The sequence below is a fragment of the Lepisma saccharinum genome, chromosome 4 (assembly GCF_977018435.1).
Source record: "Lepisma saccharinum chromosome 4, izLepSacc3.1, whole genome shotgun sequence".
Classification (NCBI taxonomy): domain Eukaryota; kingdom Metazoa; phylum Arthropoda; class Insecta; order Zygentoma; family Lepismatidae; genus Lepisma; species Lepisma saccharinum.
In genome coordinates, this window is record NC_139232.1 from 105587235 (window position 1) to 105607035 (window position 19801).

Here is a 19801-nt window from a genome sequence, read left to right on the forward strand (position 1 = left end):
AGAATGATTTTGTTTCAAGATATTCAAATGATTCAGGTTAAAAAATCACCCAGTATATATATATATATATATATATATATATATATATATACATATATATTATATACACACACACGCAGTATTCCAATTTAACGTGCAGCAACGATAAGATCCTCTCAAAAACCTATTCTTACCTCTCCCCCTTTCCTCTCGATGTAGGGGTTCCTGAGTTGGTAGCATTCTACTTCAAACATTCCACATAAAAATATAAGTTAAGTTCCTGAATTATGAATTTGGTAAAAGTTCCTGAGTTAGGACATCACCTCACCCCCCCCCCCCCCAATGGCGTGTCGGACAGTAACAGCACCTGTGGTAAATCATTTTGGGATAGAAAAAATTGTACTGAAGTGCAAATTGTTTATTCAACCAAAAAAACTAAACTTTATTTATACAAAAGTACTACACAAATACTGCTTACGTGGCACATAACCTATAATTATATCATGTATCAATTGAGAGCATGTACTCGTACAATTATAACAGCAGTTAATATTGTACTGTCTCATTGAAAAATTACACAAGAAACGATGAAAAAGTTCATTGGTGGATAACAACTTTGAATACAAATGACGCCCGTTGGTTGTAACGTCACAATTGTTACAACTAAAGAATACTAAGAAAAACCTCAAAGCAAAAACTTTTACAAGTCCTCGTCTTCGAATTTCTGGTTAATTCCGACCAAAACTTCTTTAATTTCAGAGGCGATGACTTGTGTCATCGGAACCTGTACCTTTAGTTTCTCAAGTTGGGTCTCAACTAAGTCTTCAGCCACACCAAAATTTCCTTTATGGTCCTCGTATAGTTTGTTCGCCTGCAAGCAAAGCAACGGCTGGTTAGTGATTGTGTGCACTAACCTCAGGGTAGACCCTCACATTTTGTAAGGAGGTCCTCAGTGACATAATTTTTCACTCGTTTTACAGGTGGAGTAACATCACATAAAGGGCTTTGATTTTCTGGATATTTGTAGCATTGCAAGTAAGTTAACAAATATCCTTGATTTTATGTTCAATTGTCATAGGAAATATTTAACGGAAGAAGAAAATGTATTGAAACATTAAAAAGTCGAGCTAATCGGGATACTGAGGATGAATTATTTCCATGCTCTTCTTGAAATTGAAATTATTTTTATTATTATTCCATGCTCATTTACGGATATGCTGTTAAGTGTAGGCTTATGTGAAATTCTTTGTTTTTATTTTACTTCTGTATTCATTCTCTCTTGTTTATTGTATTTCTATGTATGTTATTAACTATGTAGGCAATGACAAGGCTAGATGATATAAGATCCTACGGCTGACCTTTGTCAGCTAAACGAAGGGGAAGATACATGCAAGGACTCGAACCTGAGAGCTACGGCTCACCATTCTACACTGACATCTCTCTGCCCTCTGGAATGAAAATGTATATTCTTCCATTCTCTTCCATTTATATCTTTATTAGGTCCACCTTTTCCTGTATCTTTCTACCTTTATTTCCTTAGTTCCTACTTATCTACTCTAATTTTTCTAATTTCTTTTGACTTGATTTCTCTCTCGTTGTCTGTCCATTTTTCTTTGCTCTCTCTCTCTCTCTCTCTCTCTCTCTCTCTGTCACTTTCTCTATCTTGTAATTACTTCCTTCTGTTCTTCCTTCCTTTCTCTCTCTATCTTTCTCGTTTCTGCTTGATTCTGTATCTATCTCTCTCTCTCTCTCTCTCTCTCTCTCTCTCTCTCTCTCTCTCTCTCTCTCTCTCTCTCTCTCTCTCTCTGGTCGTAGATTTCCCATTTTCTAACGCTCTTTTTATGTCTTCTTTTCTTCACCTTAAAATACTACTATCTTCAATATAGCTACCATAAAATAACCTTCGGCCAGAAGCCCTCGCGGATCTTTCCCTCCATTCGTACAGCTCTGGCCATAAGGAAAGCTGTTCGACTCGACCTCTTTCCTCTACTTACTACTAAGATGCACCTGCTGTTCTGTGCAGGTTCGATCGTCAGCTTGGTTTCTCAATATAATAACAAGTGAACATGGCGCCATTATAATCAGCTAAACACCGTAATCTTTCAAATTTCTATCCACAACACACACCCTCTTGAAAAATTCCCTGCTGATGCCAATGAAATAATTCCGATATTTCTGCTGGCGAAATAAAGCATCCTGAAATGATATGCAACCATGCCAATGCGTAAAACAATTGGGTTTGACTACGTGTAAGATCAAAGTAAACAGGAACAGCTTAAGGATCTCACTGTACTGTTAATGCTTCGAAAGGGTTGGTGATAATCAAGAAATATAAGGAGAATGCATCTTTAGATTAAAAGAATAAAACGGTTCATACCTTGTCCAGATATTCATGTGTCCTGATGCGCCCAAAAGATTTTGAAACCCTCGTTCTCCAAATATCAGGGTCGTCGGCATACCTGGCCAAAAAAATCACATGATATATATATATATATAGACACAGACAAACATGAGGTAACATATTACAATGATTTTCTTCAATGAAATATTAGTACGAATAGTAGTTAAGGAGGTTCATGTAGAGTTCATTTTATAACTTTCAACTACATTCAATGCCATAAATAGAGTTTCCAGAAGCTTCTAGTAGGCTATGCAGTTCAAATATTAATTTCCCTTAACGACATATTTCAAATCTAGTACCTTTTACGTTAAATAAGTCACACTTTGTGCTTCCAGTAGGTTGGTTGAGTTAACAATGAGTCTTATTTACACTTGTCGCAATTTACAAAGAATAGAATATTTGACAATTACTGCGACTAAAAACAAACAGGAGTTCCTCAAACATAATTCTCGTCACCGAAATGAACCCCCTAATTGCAAATATAACAAATACAGATACGCGAGAACAAAAGTCTCCAGATTATTGATAAAATCAGAGGCTGTAGATTGGCACTCAACATATACATCATCGATTAATACAGAGGATTCTACTGGCTGTGGATTAATGCAAAGGGCGATATAAGAAAGACGTCTGGGTAATCAGTAATAGAGAGAGAGTCAGAGAGAGGAAGAGATGGACAGCAGAGACAGAGTCAGAGGGGGGAGGGAGAGAGAGAGAGAGAAGGAAGAGAGATGAACAGGCAAGAGAGAAAAGACAGACGGAAGAGTCAAAGAGAGAGGGGGGACAGGAGAGGAAAGATGGAGAAGCAACAGAGAACGAATCAAATTCAGAGAGAATTTTCAAAGGGGGGAGAGGGAGGACGATCAACCAGGAAGAATGGCCAATGTTTTAGCAGCCAAGACATATTTTTTACTCACAAGGAATACATTTTAGTACACATTAAACCGTTACTCACAGGTCTTTCCATTGATCATAATGTTCCGCAAGATGGTCCAGAAGATTGTTCCAACCATAAGAGTTACTTGTCAATTGAATAAACACCATATTAGCCTGCTGCTTGGTTATTCCCTCCTTCCCCTCCAAAATATGGTCCAGGACCCTGCAAGAATTAAAACACATAGTGAATTAGTGATCTATCCTATCCACGACAATTCTTAGGAATGAAGTCCAATATACCACAAGTATGAATGAAGGAATCTGTCACCAAGTATCGGCTTTCTTCACATTTCTCTCTTGAATATTTTATTCTTGAATGAAACTTATTTTTATAGCAATTTTAATATTTTTTTTTTTTACTTTAGGTAAAATTATGTGAAAAATGGCTACCCTTGGAGACAAGTTGAAGATAAAATTTTACACTCTATGTAATGTAAGGAGCACTTTAAAAGCTTAAGTCTCAATGTTCATTGGTTTTGGAGTTATGGTAAAAAATTGCCAGACATTTTCGTAGGAGGTTTCAGATCGTGATATAAAGTAGAAAATTGCAAGAAAATAAAAAATGCTTTTTTGTTACTAATAATAAACCATTAATTACTGTTTTTAAAATTAACATTATTATAAACTTCGGGAGAGAAGGCAAGAAGAAGGTGATTATCCATTACACAGTTTTTAAAAAATGCTCTTACATTCCATGTAGCTATTATATTTTGTTGTTAAATGTATATATCCCTCGTTCTAGAAAAATCTTTGAAATGTAAGTTTCTCACATAAAAATCTTATGTTTGGAGTTCTCTAAATTGTATACGGATTAAATGGTGGAATATAAAAACATGGTAGACATAATTTTCGATTAATATAATGTTGGCTTCTTTTCTAATTCGGAATGAATTTTTCAGGGAGGGCGATTTCTTTTTCAGCGACGTCTTTTCAATGTCACCCTATTTTTTGGTGGTTAATGACGAAACATTGGACAACGCATACCACTAAGTTTCACCTCTTTAATTCAAATATTTACCTCAAAGCCTGCTTGCCCTGAACTCGATGTACAACGAGTTAAGCAGAGCGAAAGAAAACGCCTTCGACACTCGATTAGTGAATTACATTACTTACTTTTGAACCTTGTAAGTGTCCCTAGCACAGGCGGCAATCACTCCAATGAAGTAGTTTCTGTCCTTAGGGTCAAAAGAGGTCGGTAGGTTGAGATACCTCTCGAACAGGAAGTCCCATTCCTCTCTTGATCCAAATTCTGCAACATTGCACAGGTGACGTAGATGCATGCTAGAAAAAAGAAAGAACAACTGTAACACAACATGAAAGTGTGTGTGTGTGTGTGTGCGTGTGTGTGTTTAATTGTTCAATTCAAAACGTGAACAGTGTGTTCCAGTTTCGCTCAATGGCTTATCAGCAGACGACAATGTGATTTATGACACAACCGACATGTTACAAGAATTTCTGTTTCCCTTAATTTAAGCTGAAAGGGTTTCTGTTGTACATGATGATCAACGCAAACATCAACGAATTTGGAACGTATATCTTTATGAAGTGAAGTAAAAGATTTACTGTTAATGGAATTATGGCAAAGTCGTGCTACATATTGAAGGTATCAATCTCTATGTGAAATTATATTTTTATTATTAACATTATTATTATATTTCGTTTGTGGGTAGACACTTTGGATATTAATTTAATTTTGTCCATCTCTTACAGCTACGTATGTACCACTTTGCACGTAGCTTACTGCTCTATATGCAGGTTATTATATGTGTCACATTACATTCACATGGGTTAGGTTGCAGAGCAGCCTACAGGCTGAACTTGGCCAAATTATTATTATTATTATTATTATTACTATTATTATTATTAACATAAACATAAAAACAAAACACGAAGTGGATAATGGTTATACAGAAAGTAATCTATTTACAAAACCATACAAAGTGGTAGCATAATAAGAAATAACTTCAGGTTAGGTTAGGTTTAGTCATATTAGTCAATTTTAGCCACTAGCCTTAGTCCTATACATAAATAAATATATTTGTGGGAATGTACCATTAGTTAAGTTACCTGAATATTTTAGGAATAAGCTTAATTTCTTCTCGGCTGGCTGTTCCTCTTTCAATTATTGTTGACTGTTGTTCATGCAGCCATCCTTGATACATAGCAAATTTCCTAGATTTTAAATATTTTCAACCAAGAATTCTTGCTTTTCCAAAAATGACGGACAGGTTTCAAATTAGATAATCTTGTGCTGGTAAGCCATAATGCGAAGAGGATGAACCACATGAACACAACAGTTGTACAGTCACGGACACTTCTGGGTTGTAATGATCACATTGAAAGTCAATGGAGGTATAACAACCCAGAAGTGTCCGTGACTGTACATGCACTACATACAAACAATAATCTAACAACAGAAGCACATTACATTCAGCACTGCAGTTACTATTAGAAAACGTAATAGAAATACTCACGGTACTTCATTGTCGGGGTTCTCCAAATCCATCCACTTCTTCACTTCCTGCCTGTACTTGGCTACCTGCTCGCTAGCTCCGAAAGAACTCCTTAATCTTCGCACGTTTCTCCTCGCCTCCTTTCTTGATGGGGAATCCCCTTCCTGGTCCTCTTCTCCCAGCTCCTGATAGGCTGGGTTTGACAGGTAAATGAGATAATTCTGCAAAGCGTAGCCATATAAGAACATAGATACATAATGTATGTATAATTCTAAAACATATCTCACATTTGCTATCGAGACAATTTTAATTCTGACCGTCTTCGAGACGGAGTGGTTAACACACCGTGCTACGACGACAGAAGTCCCTGGTTCGAATCCCGGCCTTGATATGGATATTCCTTGTAAGTGTCCCTTCATCAACTTCATCATATAATCACTCATCTTCGCGATTAGCCAAAAGTGACCGAAAGTGAAGTAAAATAAACCCAATCAATGAATCAATCAACAATTTTAATTTCACTCATTGAAGTCACTTTTCACTTTTCTGTTGTTAGCGCGACGGTGAGGATGAATGATGATAAAGTAAATGGTGTGACAAGGACAGCCATTGCCATTTAACCCTGTCGTGTATATGCAGTGTTGTAGGTACGTACGTTCTTGATTGAAAGGAGTACACAAACCACATAAAAATATCACTGTAGATACCTAATAGTACGTATATATTGATACATATTGTATATATTTACATTATATATATTATTAATTACGAAGTAAAATATACCCACTGTAAATATTTTCAAGTGAGATCTGCTAAATTTGAGAGAAACAATGTATCCCTAATCCCTTCAGATTCGACGCCACTGAACAGGATTTATATTCCACTAAAGCAAGAAAATTATTAAACATATTACTTGTTTCATTATCATTCAATTAGACTAATAGCAGTAAAAATATAGCATTTCGAAAACACTTTTATAAATTTCATTAAAGAAATCTCAAAATATCAATTTGCTGTGTATTAAATTTTGGAATAAGGTCTTTTCATTCTTGGACGTCTCGTGTCTTATCAAGAGCAACAAATTAATAATTGCAATATTGCTACTTAATTTAAATACACATTTTCAATTATCTCGCTGAAAGACTACGAAACTTAATATTAAAATAATACAACGACGCTACTTTATTTAAATATTTAAATGCAAATACATTTTAGAGAGAGAGAGAGAGAGAGCATAACTGGAGTAAGATAGGGATGGAAACAGACATAGAGGGAAGCAAGAAAATGAAATTAAAATTTTAAGTAGGTAGAAAAATGTCTAAAACTTTATACGTAAGCACACGTGAATGGACACAAGTCCATTGCAAATTGAGCAAAATCTTCAATCATTACGAACTTTAGGAAAGAGTTGTGCTTCATACTTCACATTCGCCAATTATTTAACTATGACAATACCTTGTAATGCTTCCAAGCGTCTGTACCGTCAATGGATCTGCCCAAGTGGTCTGCCATTACGAACGCCATAAACCATGGCTCGTCGGTGTCCAAGTCCCTCCTAAGGAAAAGCTGCAGCCGAAGGTGATAGGCGTAGGAGAGGTCACGTGACTTGCCCAGGTAGGCAGTGTTGTGGATCAGCTGGGCACGAGTCAGGGCGGGTATGTTCTTGAAGTTGTCGCTGTTCAAATACCGCGTGATCAGGTCCCAGTTGTCTGTATCGTAGTTAACATAGTAAAAGCCTGGAAGAATACAACAATGCTGTGAAAACTGAATACATATATTGAAAGATCCTTCATACAATTCTCTAGTATAAAATAAATCATATTTTTTTCTTGTTGTACGTATTGCTCGCATTGTAAAATTATTTATCTTGTAGTCTACGGTTGTTTCAAGCATCAAAACACAGTTTACTGAACTAAAAATAAATATCTGATGAAAGGAGAGTGTTCTCCTGAAACGTCAAAACAAAAAACTGTGTTTTTATGCTTGTATCAACAGTAAACTGCAAGACAAATAAAAAAATCATTACATTAAAACTAAACAAACTGTGTAACGCCGTGTAAGAGGTACATCAGGCGGGTCGATAAGTTTTGATTGTTTTATATACAGTATGTTGCGTGTTAACATAAGTTGCCCATTGGAATTTTGGTAGTGGTCCAATAGATGCATTCGGTGTGGAAAGGGGCTTATCTGTATCTAGGAACCTAATAACCGAAGACTGATTTTGGGGAGAACAAGTTTAAAAAATGGATGTTTTAATTGTGATGTCAGGTACAAATTTGTCATATTTATTAAATACCGTGCGTCCATTTCGATCTGCAGCCGAGAGATCGGGAGAAGCGTGGCGGGCGGCGCTGGCGGAGATGCCGACATTTGCGGCCTGTAATGCTCGCTTATTTTTACGGACATACCCAGACATTTATATAAATATTGCAAAACGAGCACTAAGCTGGGTTATAATTCATCATTTGTAATTCATCCAAGTTCTGCAATTATATACACAAAAAAATACGCTTTAGAAGTGACGATAAGAGTCACAGATAATAAAACATTTTAATCATAGTTTTGACCAGCAACGTCCTGCTTAAGTTTATATCCTTGAAAGAGTTTTGTGTCGATGGGGATCGTTTGGAGGTTTCGAATGTGCAACACTGTATCAAGATTACGCTGCCGACGAAACCATTAAAAGTCAATGGTTTTCGTGAGCTTCCTCGATGAACTCGATGAAATTGGGGCAGCGTTAGAAAGTTATCCAAACAAACCTCTACGCCGTGTTTCACAGGAGATGGGAGTGTCAAAATCATCAGCACATACAGCCACTAAGCTACTAAAATTAAAACCATACTCTTATAACACAGGTTAGTGCTCGTTTTGCAATATTTATATAAATGTCTGCATATGTCCATAAAAATAAGCGGGCATTTCAGGCCGCAAATGTCGGCATCTCCGCCAGCGCCGCCCGCCACGCTTCTCCCGATCTCTCGGCTGCAGATCGAAATGGACGCACGGTATAATATTGCATTAGGTGTGAGAAAGTTTTACTTTGCTTTTCTACCACTTTTAGCTAATTGCGAAGATGAGGATGAACGGGATTAGATGAAATTGTTAAAGAGACAATCACAAACACACTAGGATAGCACAAGCTCCAAAGAGGAGAATACTGATCGTGAGTTCATACGTTACAGCCTCAATAGTCTGTAAAATGCAGTCCAGGATAACAAAATGAAAGAGAAACTATTTTTGAAACTTGCCATGTGTTGCACAGTCCCAGCGATATCTATTGTTGTAACCCCGTTTCCCGGGGTTAGAGAGGTCACAGGGAAGTTTCATTTAAACATTTAGGTAGAGCTTAATAATATCTGATGGCTGAACCTGCTCCGTTAGGAGGGTAGAGATATGGAAAGTTGGTGTAAAGTTATTCACGCTTGTTCATACCTGGTAGATGTGTGTGATGTCTTGTCCTAATGCTTCTCGCAGACCGAATCGTGACAGTTCCAAGGTTCTATCCAGCGAGCCTCAGTTCACCAAGCCAAGCGATCCCTTGCGCCTTGTAGCATGCTAGGCAGCGGTAACTCCGTGTTCCATCGTCGTAGTTCAGCAGTGTAAAGTGTTGTTTAAGTAATCGGACTAGTATCCATGTAGCGTCGATGAGTGTCAGAATCCAAAGAGCGCTAGCTCCGGGTAGGAGCTTGCTTTTATCATTCTAGGCGTCGAAAGGTTGTTAAACCTTTCAAACGCGGTAGATCCTGTTTAGATCCACGCGTTTGCCTTTCCAGTTCCTTGTTTTACGGAAGTTACAAGTTAGCGCATTCTTGGGATCACTCGCTGGTCGGACAAGTTCAGGAAATAAACAAGTGTGAATATTAACATGACGAGGTTTTCTCGGTTTAATAGTCTCCATATCTCTACACTATGAAGAGTTTCGTAGGTGAAGCCTCCCGATAATATCCCAATTGCTACAATAGCTTCTGAATGCTATTTCAATAGCACAATACCCGGTCGGGCTTGGTTGTTTGTGAATGTCCATTCATCAATTTCATCATTTCATCACTCATCCCCATCTTCGCAATTTAACCAAGAGGCACAAAACGCGAAGTAAAATAAACTAAATCAAATCAAATCAAATCAAATTCAATAGCACAATGGTACAAAAAAAATTCACAGAGTAGTTACATTACCACACAGCGATGTAACTCACCTACATACTCAGGATTAGCAAGGATGAAGTTATTGCTGTCTGGAAGCCCTGTCTGAATCTCCTGTTCCTTCTCCCGAAGGAAGACTTTGGCTCTTCTGTCGTCAAATTGAAGCTGGTCTTGAGTTGTGAAGGGCACGGGAATAGTCCACAAGATGTTCTCATCTTCTACCTTGTACTCAAACTCAATGTAGACTTTCTGGAACGACAAACGTAAGTTTGTATCTGAGTTTATTCCATTCACTTTCTTTGAGTTGGGTCCACATCTTTAAATATGCACATATTAAATATTTTCATTATTTCTGCAATCAAATCTCGGGTACTCCGACAACCAAGCGAACACTTGCAACCTGTCATCATATTTGTCACAGTCAAGAACAACTGTTAAGAACTATAGAAAACTGAGAATTCGCAACAAATATGTTAACAGAAAATATTGTTTCTATTTGTGCAGAAGTTCTCAAAATATATTTCAAATATCTTGCAAAATTTGTAATACGAATTACCTTAAACACTACAATTTAATATTATATATACACAAACATTTTGCTTGTGTCTGTAACTGTGTCTATGCATTCTAATTCCCTAATCTATACGTTGTAAGCAAACTAATGTCCATAGCTTATAATTAAAATATGGAAGCTTATTTTACCTGACTCAACGTTGCTGTGTTGTTGTCGTAGTTTCTGTTGATGGTGACAAGAGGAAATCTGGGGTAGTCGCTCCATGTGGTTGCCATGTCAGCCAATGATATCTCCTGCGGTAATGTTCCTTCCTCGTGACAAATGTCATCGTAAATTTGCCAGAAATACTCCTTGGTGTAGGTCGAGAATTTCCTGGTGAAGAGAATTGCTATTATAACTTTTGTAGTGAAGTTCATATACGATCCTCAATATGTGTACGACAGGCAAAGAAAATGTGAGAAATCGGTATTAAAAAAAGAACGTGGAATACCAAGAAAAGTGGTTCTAATCAATAAACAACAAGACGAACTAATCTGAAAATTATTATTTTTTAATTCCGAATGCTATAATGTGCATATTTCATCAACAAAAAGCATTAGCATCTGTAGCCTATAGGCTTTACAGACAAATGTAGTCAAACCTTGGATCATGTTTCGAGCGTCACACACGTAACACGTTTTCAGATATGCTTCTCGTGCGTTTCGACGTGCAAACCTGTCATGTCAAGCTTGCTGTAATTTGGCACGTGGTAACCAGTTGGCTTGATTCAAGCCAGATGCAAGGTTACATCTTGCCAAATAATTTCAGCAAGCTTCTTCACTTTACCTGAAAAGATTGTTGAAGCAAGCTTACAGTGTTATCTAGGATAAATCTAACAAACGAAATACGTCATTTACGACATACAACCGGCTTTAAACTAGAGAAACAGAATATACACACACATGGGAAGAGACTGGAATAAGTAGATGATGAGGAATACAATGATATACATATTATATATATATAATGAAAATACATATGCAAGAAAACAATCTGAATACTTACTTCTCTATGATCAACCTCCTAAGCGTCTTCTGGTGGTTAACTGGAGAAAGAGTTTCGTTGAACATAGACAATGTCACTCGTTCTGAAAAATAAGGAGCAACATGTCGGATAGATATTCTCTTTTTAATGCTACACAGACACACACAGGGCTAAATATAGAAGCAGTGGCACGTCAATCAAATTTTAATCACGCCCTATTTTGTGATAACCGATTCTTAGATTGAGAATTCTGAGACACAGTATGATTTCAGATCATGTTGTCCCTGAACTGTCATAGTGGGATCATATCTGACCTTAAGCAGCAGCAGTCCTGAAATATTCTGATCAAACCTTGTATACTTGTTTCTCCTGAGAATTGACTATACGTCAGTGAATTGTACGTATGCATTGTGTCAACATTCCCTAATAATATTCAATTAACACAAAATAAATAATTGTAAAGAAAATACAATCATTAAAACTGTTGAAGACTAGCCCGGGAGCGGCCAGCCAACCGAGTGTCGCAACGATACAATGTCGTGAAAACTTGTCAATTGTTGCTTCAAAACCGTCACCTTTCGCTAAGATCGCCAACAGACGAGGATATCATATGCAAGAACACAGTGAGACAGATTGTAGTTCAAGATTTGAGAAAACGCCAGGTTTATTCGCGCTGTGATCCACACTTTTTTCTCCAGTGTTAAAAGATTCATTGACTGATTGAGTTTGTGTTTTTAATCCACTTTATGCACAGTAAGGCTAATCTGGACTGGACCTACAGCTTAAAGTGGGTTCCGAACCACTACTTGCCTCCACCGGATATCGAACCCGGGACCCCTTAATTACAAGGCAACGACCCTACCTACCACTGCGCCATCGAAGAGGCCTCAGTGATGAAAGACTAAGGAACTGCAGGTTGCCGAGATTTGATTGCCACAGTTTTTTGGACAAAGTGATTAATCACTCTCCGTATTCGCCAGACTTAGCACCCGCTGATTAGCTGATTACCTTTTGTTTCCAAAAGTGAAATCACACTTGAAGGGGTATCTTATTCGATTTCGGTCATCCAGAAAACCGCAGCGAACACATTAAACACCAATGCGAATGGTGACTTCTACAGATACATCCAGAAGCTGTACGAACGTGCAAATCACTGTGTATAGTTAAAAGCGATGTATTTCGAAGGCTGAACAATAATAGGGGTATTTCATTATTTTAAGCAAATACTTTATATAGCACCAGTTCTAATGTTAGTGAATGCACAGTGTACAAGAGCTGTATTGACAATCTTGCCAGACTATCCTCTTTCCACTGTTAAAGCAAAGTCAGTGAAATCAAGTCCACGTGATTTACGAAAAATCTTATTGGTTAATTCCTATATATATTCTATATAAACAGCAGCGGTACACACAAATAGGATGAAGCCAAACTGATTTAAAAAATGTACAGGGTTATTAAGAAAGTACCCCATGGTTTCTTTATTTTATTGTGGTGAATTTAATGGGGGTACATCTCTGCCTCGTGTTCAAAAGTTTTTCTTCTAATAGTTTGGTACACAGCTAACCCCATACTTAGTAGCTAGGAGTGTGCAATGCAACATGGCGGCGTCTGGAAAGAAGACATTCTGAGTCTTGCAATACCACGAAACAAAGTCTGTTGTGACCGTACGGCATTCGTAAGTGGTACAATCATTTCGTAGCTACTGGTTGTTTGTGCAAAGGGAAATCCAGAGACCGACCATCAGTGGTTGCTTGGTTGGTTTGGTGTTTTAAGTCCACTTTACGCACAGTAAGGCTAATCGGGACTGGACTTACAGTTTAAAGTGGGATCCGAACCACTATGTGCCTCCACCGGGTATCGAACCCGGGACCCCTTCATTACAAGGCGGTGACGCTACAACAGCGCCATCGGCGAGGCCCTCCGAAGAGACTGTGGACCAGGGTTGTTAAAGGTACTGGAGCCCATAAAGTCTCAAGGGTTCTATTAGGTTTCGTAAGAGGACCGGAACCTCTTTTCTCATACAATTTAAATTCAGTCCAAGTTGCGTATTGTTTCAATTCAATGCGGAAATTAGACACTATTTAAAATGATCCGGAGAAAAGGTGCCTGGACCGTATTTAAATTAATTCGGAAGAAAGGTTCCTGGACCGAATGGAGATACTTTACAGATAATAAGGCTATTTACCATCCAGAACCCGTTTATGCTTGCTGAGTTTCTCTCCTGGACCGGAATTGAATTTATTTAATATTCCTGGGCCCTGCTGTGGACCTTGTCCCAACGAAGCCGAAAGAAATCAGCAAAAAGGTGCAAGTCGGCAACTTCACCTGCCACAAACAAATGTCTGGAGGATACTTCACAGACCGCGGCTGAAGAAACTCAGTGTGATTTACTAAAAATCATCAAATTACATTACAAAAACGTTCAGATGTTGTCTACTCACGTACCTTAAGTTTGTAATGAACAGAAACCAAGGAGTTACTAATGAATAGCCCTGTGTGTATATATATATATATATATATATATATATATATATATATACATAAAAATGCTTTCATACCATGTTGTGCTATCCACTTTGGTTCCCGCGATATGTCTGACACATCCTCGTCTCCGTAAGCAAAGAACAATGCGTACACGTACATCATTTCCTTGTGCATGCTAGGAACTGCCTACATGGAAGAATGTTTAGTTAGCACACTAGAACTTGATAATAGAAGATTCACAGAAAATGCAAAATAATATGTTAATAATTATAAACGTTAATAGGAATTGTAGCTTTCCTGGCTACGTGATTTTAACAAGTGTTCTCGGATTACCATCATGCTAAATTACAACGTTTAGAGCACATACATTGTTCTTATCATCAGGGAATGTAAGAAATGGAGACCAATGTAGGGTTAAGTACACGACTATTATGGGACGGAGTTTGGACGTTGCCTTCCTATTGGCTCGCTTTGGATCCCGGTGTTCTTATTGGCACATGACACAACACAATACAGAGCGAGTCAATAGGAAGGAAACGTCCAAACTCCGCCCCATCATAGTCGTGTGTTTAACCATAAAATTGTGTCCATTTATACATTCCCTGATGACGAGAGCAATGTATGTGCTCGAAACGTTGGAAGATAACGCCGATTTAAGCTGACTGGCAACCCGAGAACACTTGTGTGAATTATAAACGTGTCATAACAATTAGTTGCACAGTCGTGGAAAGAATTACTTCCGCTTAAGACTACTCGTATTAAGGCTCTATGGGGGAAGATTTTTTTCCATGACTATACATATGGTCCTAGTCATATCTTAGTAGCTATGGTCATTGCAATAGAGCCCCAAATTAATCGCCCACACCAATGAACTTTGCTATATCCTTACGTTGCACTATTTGACTTCATCCGAAGCAGACATTGGAAATTCCTTCTTCACGACACTAAGTTTATACATTGAGAAAATAATTACCACATCCACTTACCGCGTATTGAGCTTCGACGGCATGTAATAAGGCTAATCCATCTTGGAGCTTCACGTCGTCCCACCAATCAGAAGTCACCAGTCCTCCTAGCCATTGGCCTGCTAGAACTTTTGCAAGGAACAACTTTTCAAAACCTTCTAGAAGTTTTCCAATGTACAAATCCTTAGAACTCTTATAATCAATGTTCCTGTCGACAGAGACAACGTATTCATTCACAGTGAAATATATCACAATACACAAGTTTAAATAGTTCGAAAACAGTAGATTTTTTTTTCGAAAGACGTTTAGAAATGATGGTACCAAGAAAAGACTTCACAGTCTCGTTTCGTGACTGATGAAGCCAAACTCGTTCTTGTCTCTAGGTTCGAAACAATAGTTACAAAAACACACTTGTGATCAGGGTGGATGAAAATCGTGATTTTTATTTAAAAATCATTATTGATGATTCATTAAATTAAATTTATTTCTTAAAATTTAAATCGATATTTTTTTAAAAAAAAGTTTAAATTTGCTTGTATGTTTTTTGGCACCATACATATATATTCCTTTTCCGGAATGTCTGCGGTAAAGACTTGCAGAGGCGAAATCTTGTGGGCGGGGTGAGACTAGGTGGGGAAGGGTGCAGAATACACAATTCCCCTAGTAGGCTTGCGAGCTGTCATGTTTACTACAGAACTACTTGACCAACAGTCATTGAAAGAGGGACACACCCGCAACGTGCGATCAGAACGCGTTCGCGTTGTCTTACACCATACATTCCGGAAAAGTAATATAGATATATGTCTTCGTAGAATGGCTGTTTCTAGTAAATGGCCCTGCAAAAAGAAATTGAACAGTTTGATTAGAGCAAATAAAAAATTATATGTAAATATGCATCTTTCTGTTTCTGGTTCTATATGTATGAACCAACTATGGAATCGTTTGTTGAGTGTGTTAATGAAACTATAATACATAATTTCACTAACTTTTCCTCCAGTCAAAATAAAACATTCTGGATTTACTATATAATTGTAACTTAAAATATTTTTTATAGTCCTTGAAGTTAAATTCTGCAATTTTTTTAATGATAGTTTGCAAATTATCAGCTGCCATATTTTTCTTACAGTTTAATGATAATGACAGTATTTACGGTTTAATATGATAAGTATTTTGTATATTTTTCTTCATAAAATGTTTGCCAGTTTACCCTACACAAATAAATGAATTTTAAATCAAGATAAATTTAAGTGTTTGCAGTTTACATATTACATTTCCTCTCGTATGAGCTCAGCCCTATCAGTACAAATATTTAGATTCCTTTCTTTTCCTTTCTTTGAGTTTGATAAACACCACTAAATGATTATGAGATTAATGTACTTTCTCCAGAAGTGATTCTGATATCTACAAAATCCTTATGTACATTATTCTATAAATTATTTATTTAAAGTGATTAAAATCAGTGGTTTATTTTTAAAAAATCACCGGATTTAAATTGCGATTTATATCAACCTGATTAAGTCAATCCACTTGGCTTGTGATTAAAAATTCACCAGTTATATAATCTTGATTTACATTGAGATTTCTATCAACCTGATTTAAGTCAATTAATTGTGATTAAAATTTAATACTTAGGTATTTGGACATTAAAGAACAGTCATATAACACATTAAGTATAAGGAATCAGCCATCGCCTTTGGCATGCCTAAGAGCTACTTACTCTACCAAGAAAGGAAAAACCCTTTGGAGCTGTTCTGGAATTTTCACAATCATGCAGAACACGCCACTAAGGAATCGCTCTTGCAATTACTATAAGCAAAATACAAAGTCCTATAACTAAGCAGATAAAAATATCTAATAATTCTATGGATGTTAGTGTCGATTGTTCTTCATTAGCATGCAATGTTAATCCAATGTCTAGTGCTTTAAACTAAACTTACTCCAACAAGCTCTTCTCTTGTCTTCAGGTGAAATTTCTTTTTTGACACTTCTCTTGATACCGAGTGTTAGAATAAGTATAGTTTAAAGCACTAGCCAATGGATAATGTCTCATTAACACTACGTGCTAAGGTAAATATATATTCCGTGTGTCTGAAGAAATCGCATACTAAAGTATTTTGTTTTAGAAATATCGCACGTTATAGGCCACACTTGTCTCTTACACATAGCCACTTTCTCTTTCTCGGTTTCTCTTTTCCCCTCTGCTTCTCTTTTGGCTCTCATCGATCTCTCTCTCCCCCTCTGCTTTTTCCTCAGATTTTCTCTTCCTTTACATTTTTCAGATTCTTTTAATCTATCTCTTTGTTTCCATCTTTCTGTTCTCTTTCTCTCCTCCCACATCTCACTGTGAGAGCGTGTGTCTTCCCATCTTTCTTTCTTAACCTACTTCTCTCTCTTTCTGGTCTTGTCTCATTTTAACAGAGGCCCTTCTTCTTGCCCTTTGTCTCGTATTGTCTCGTTTGTCTTGAAAAGATCCTACCTGCTTCGGTACCTTCCTTGTATAATCGGTTTTTCAAATGATAAATGTGGCACGGTGTTTTGGTACGACGTTCTTTGTTAGATTCCCACCATGGGTGTTGTTTGTGAGTGTCCCTGCATCAATTCATCATATCATCACTTCTCTTCATCTTTCCAATTAGCCAAACGTAGCTGAGAAAATAAAATAAGCCAAATTAATCAATATGTACAAAACCAACGAGAATGTAGGATTGAAATTAGTAGTTTTGTTTGTAATCGTTATGAAGTTAAATGTGTCAAACACATCTCCTATTATTCAGAGTCGTCGTTATAGTGCAAATAATAGTTACATTTAACATACTCTTGGCAATATAAAATCAGGTGCACGCAATTTGTAATTTCTTCATATCTCATCCTATACACATTACATGTCAACGATTTTACAGTTATGTAAAGCACACTTACTTCATGCTAGGCATTCCCCAACAGTCAGATGTCCTGTAACGCGATTCAGGAAGGAATAACACGTCCACTTTGCCCAGTGGATGCGGAGTATCGAAGTAGTTCTCGTAGTACTTGACGAGGTCCACCACATACTCCGAAAGATACTCCTTGGTGTCGAGGGATCCTTTGGGGGTCCACAGGGCGACGTTGGTCACTCCAGCAGACCTCTCTCTTTTCTCGAACTCCGTGAGGGCGATTCCAGCCATGTAGGTGGACATCGGAGGCGTCTTCTGGAAGGAGTCCAGCATCCAGCCTTCATGATCGGGGCTAGTTGGAGAAAACGAGGGAAAAAGTTACTCGATAAGATTTCATTACTTACACATTTCGTTGTAAAAGTGGCACATTAGGTAACCGCAGAAAAAAAATCCAAGTGTAATAATCAGCAAGTCTTGTCCTTGAAGTGTTCTATGTAGAAGTCCGTGTGATCTTGTGTTCACAGATGTTCTTCTATGATAGAAATGCTTAAATAGAGACCGAGAGAGGAAAAACAAAAATTAAAGACGTAAGACAGAAAATGCATTGGAAACAGAAAGAAGATAAACAAAAAGCTATAAACAAAGAGAAAGACGATAATTAAAAGGAGAGAGAGAGAAGATAAACAAAATGAAAGTTAGAGAGGGAAAGAGAAAGAGAGAGAAGCAAATGAAAAGACAAAAGAAACAAAAGAATGAATAGAAAATATAAGAAATGAAAGAGGTAAAGAGACAAAGAGAAATAAAAGCGGTAAACTAGCGAGTCACAAAAGGAGATATAGGAGAACTAAAGATGTTAGAGAGAGAGGTGGGAGAAATATGACAAGAAAGTGGAGAGAAAAAAAATAATGGAAGAAATATTTACAAGAGACAGATAAAGAGAGAGAGAGAGAGGGAGTAAGTAAGAAGAGTTTATTCTACGACTGGGTTTCTAAAAAGAAAAAAAATCACAATTGAATAGATCGGCGTACACAAACTATTCGGATATCTTCAGATCCACTATGTGTTCCCCCCTTTCCCATTTTCCCCCGAGAACGTCAGTGCCAATTTTCCGTTCTTTAGGTAATGTGGATCAAATTGTAAGAATATACAACTTTATTTGGTGCAATATTTTTGCAATGTAATTATATGTTTTCAACAATAAATTAAAAAATATATCAAATTCTCATATACATCAGGAACTTTATTGCTGTTGGTTTGATTTGATGTTTTAAGTCCACTTTAATCGGGACTGGAACTACAGTTGAAAGTGGGATCCCAACAATTATGTGCCTCCACGGGATAACGATTTTTTATTATTGATTTGCTTTATTTTACTTCCTTTTTGTGCCACCTTTGGCTAATTTGCGAAGATGGGGATAAGTGATTATATGACGAAATTTATGAATGAGCACTCACAAACATACATGCCAAGACCTGGATACGAACCCGGAATCCCTGACGTCGTAGCGTCATGTGCTAACCACTCCGCCACAGGGGCCGACCAACCGGGTATCTAACCTGCGAGAGAGTTTATTGCGGTAGCCAAAGAAACTTGCCATCTCTGCCTTTCAAGGAAAGATCAAAGCATAATTACAATCTTCCTTTAGGCCCATCACACTTTAGTTCCTACAGTTCTTATACCCTATAGAAAACACAAATTGCTTCACTTGGTCTTTTGTAGACGTGAATGATACAAGGAATTGATTTTAAAAAAATCAACTTACAGAGCTTGGGAAGAGGCGAGAGGTGTGTTGGAGAGGGCAGTGACGGTATCTTTCCTTCCGATAGAGATTTCGAACTCTGCTTTCAACTGGGGCTCATCAAAGCAGGGGAAGACAGTTCTGGCGAATGTCGGTCTGAAGTCGGAAATCAGGAGCACGCTGTGAAGAATATGAAGGGACCATTGTAACACAGAACTTGCAATTAGAATTAATATATCCATGACTATGCTATGAATGGCAATAAAAGATGTGCATACATTTGCATAAATAA

General features: G+C 37.4%; 1 protein-coding gene across 6 annotated transcripts in view; it reads right to left on the bottom strand.

Moving 5' to 3' along the window:
• Positions 1-397: 397 nt before the first annotated feature.
• LOC145986704 (aminopeptidase N-like) overlaps positions 398-19801 on the bottom strand; it is a 79158-nt gene continuing 59754 nt past the window's right edge. For 3 of the 6 annotated variants that reach the window (XM_083121023.1, XM_083121021.1, XM_083121022.1), the window contains exons 3-15: positions 19534-19689; positions 17817-18122; positions 14919-15105; positions 14007-14118; positions 11470-11551; positions 10614-10797; positions 9965-10160; positions 7225-7505; positions 5791-5990; positions 4430-4597; positions 3336-3479; positions 2357-2438; positions 400-850 (exon numbers count right to left, since the gene is read on the bottom strand). In XM_083121023.1, the coding sequence (XP_082977149.1) occupies positions 680-850; positions 2357-2438; positions 3336-3479; positions 4430-4597; positions 5791-5990; positions 7225-7505; positions 9965-10160; positions 10614-10797; positions 11470-11551; positions 14007-14118; positions 14919-15105; positions 17817-18122; positions 19534-19689 (2269 nt within the window). In that variant the 3' untranslated portion in view covers positions 400-679. Of the gene's footprint in view, positions 851-2356; positions 2439-3335; positions 3480-4429; positions 4598-5790; positions 5991-7224; positions 7506-9964; positions 10161-10613; positions 10798-11469; positions 11552-14006; positions 14119-14918; positions 15106-17816; positions 18123-19533; positions 19690-19801 lie in introns of all 6 variants that reach the window. The other 3 variants (XM_083121025.1, XM_083121026.1, XM_083121024.1) reach the window with 1 other exon arrangement.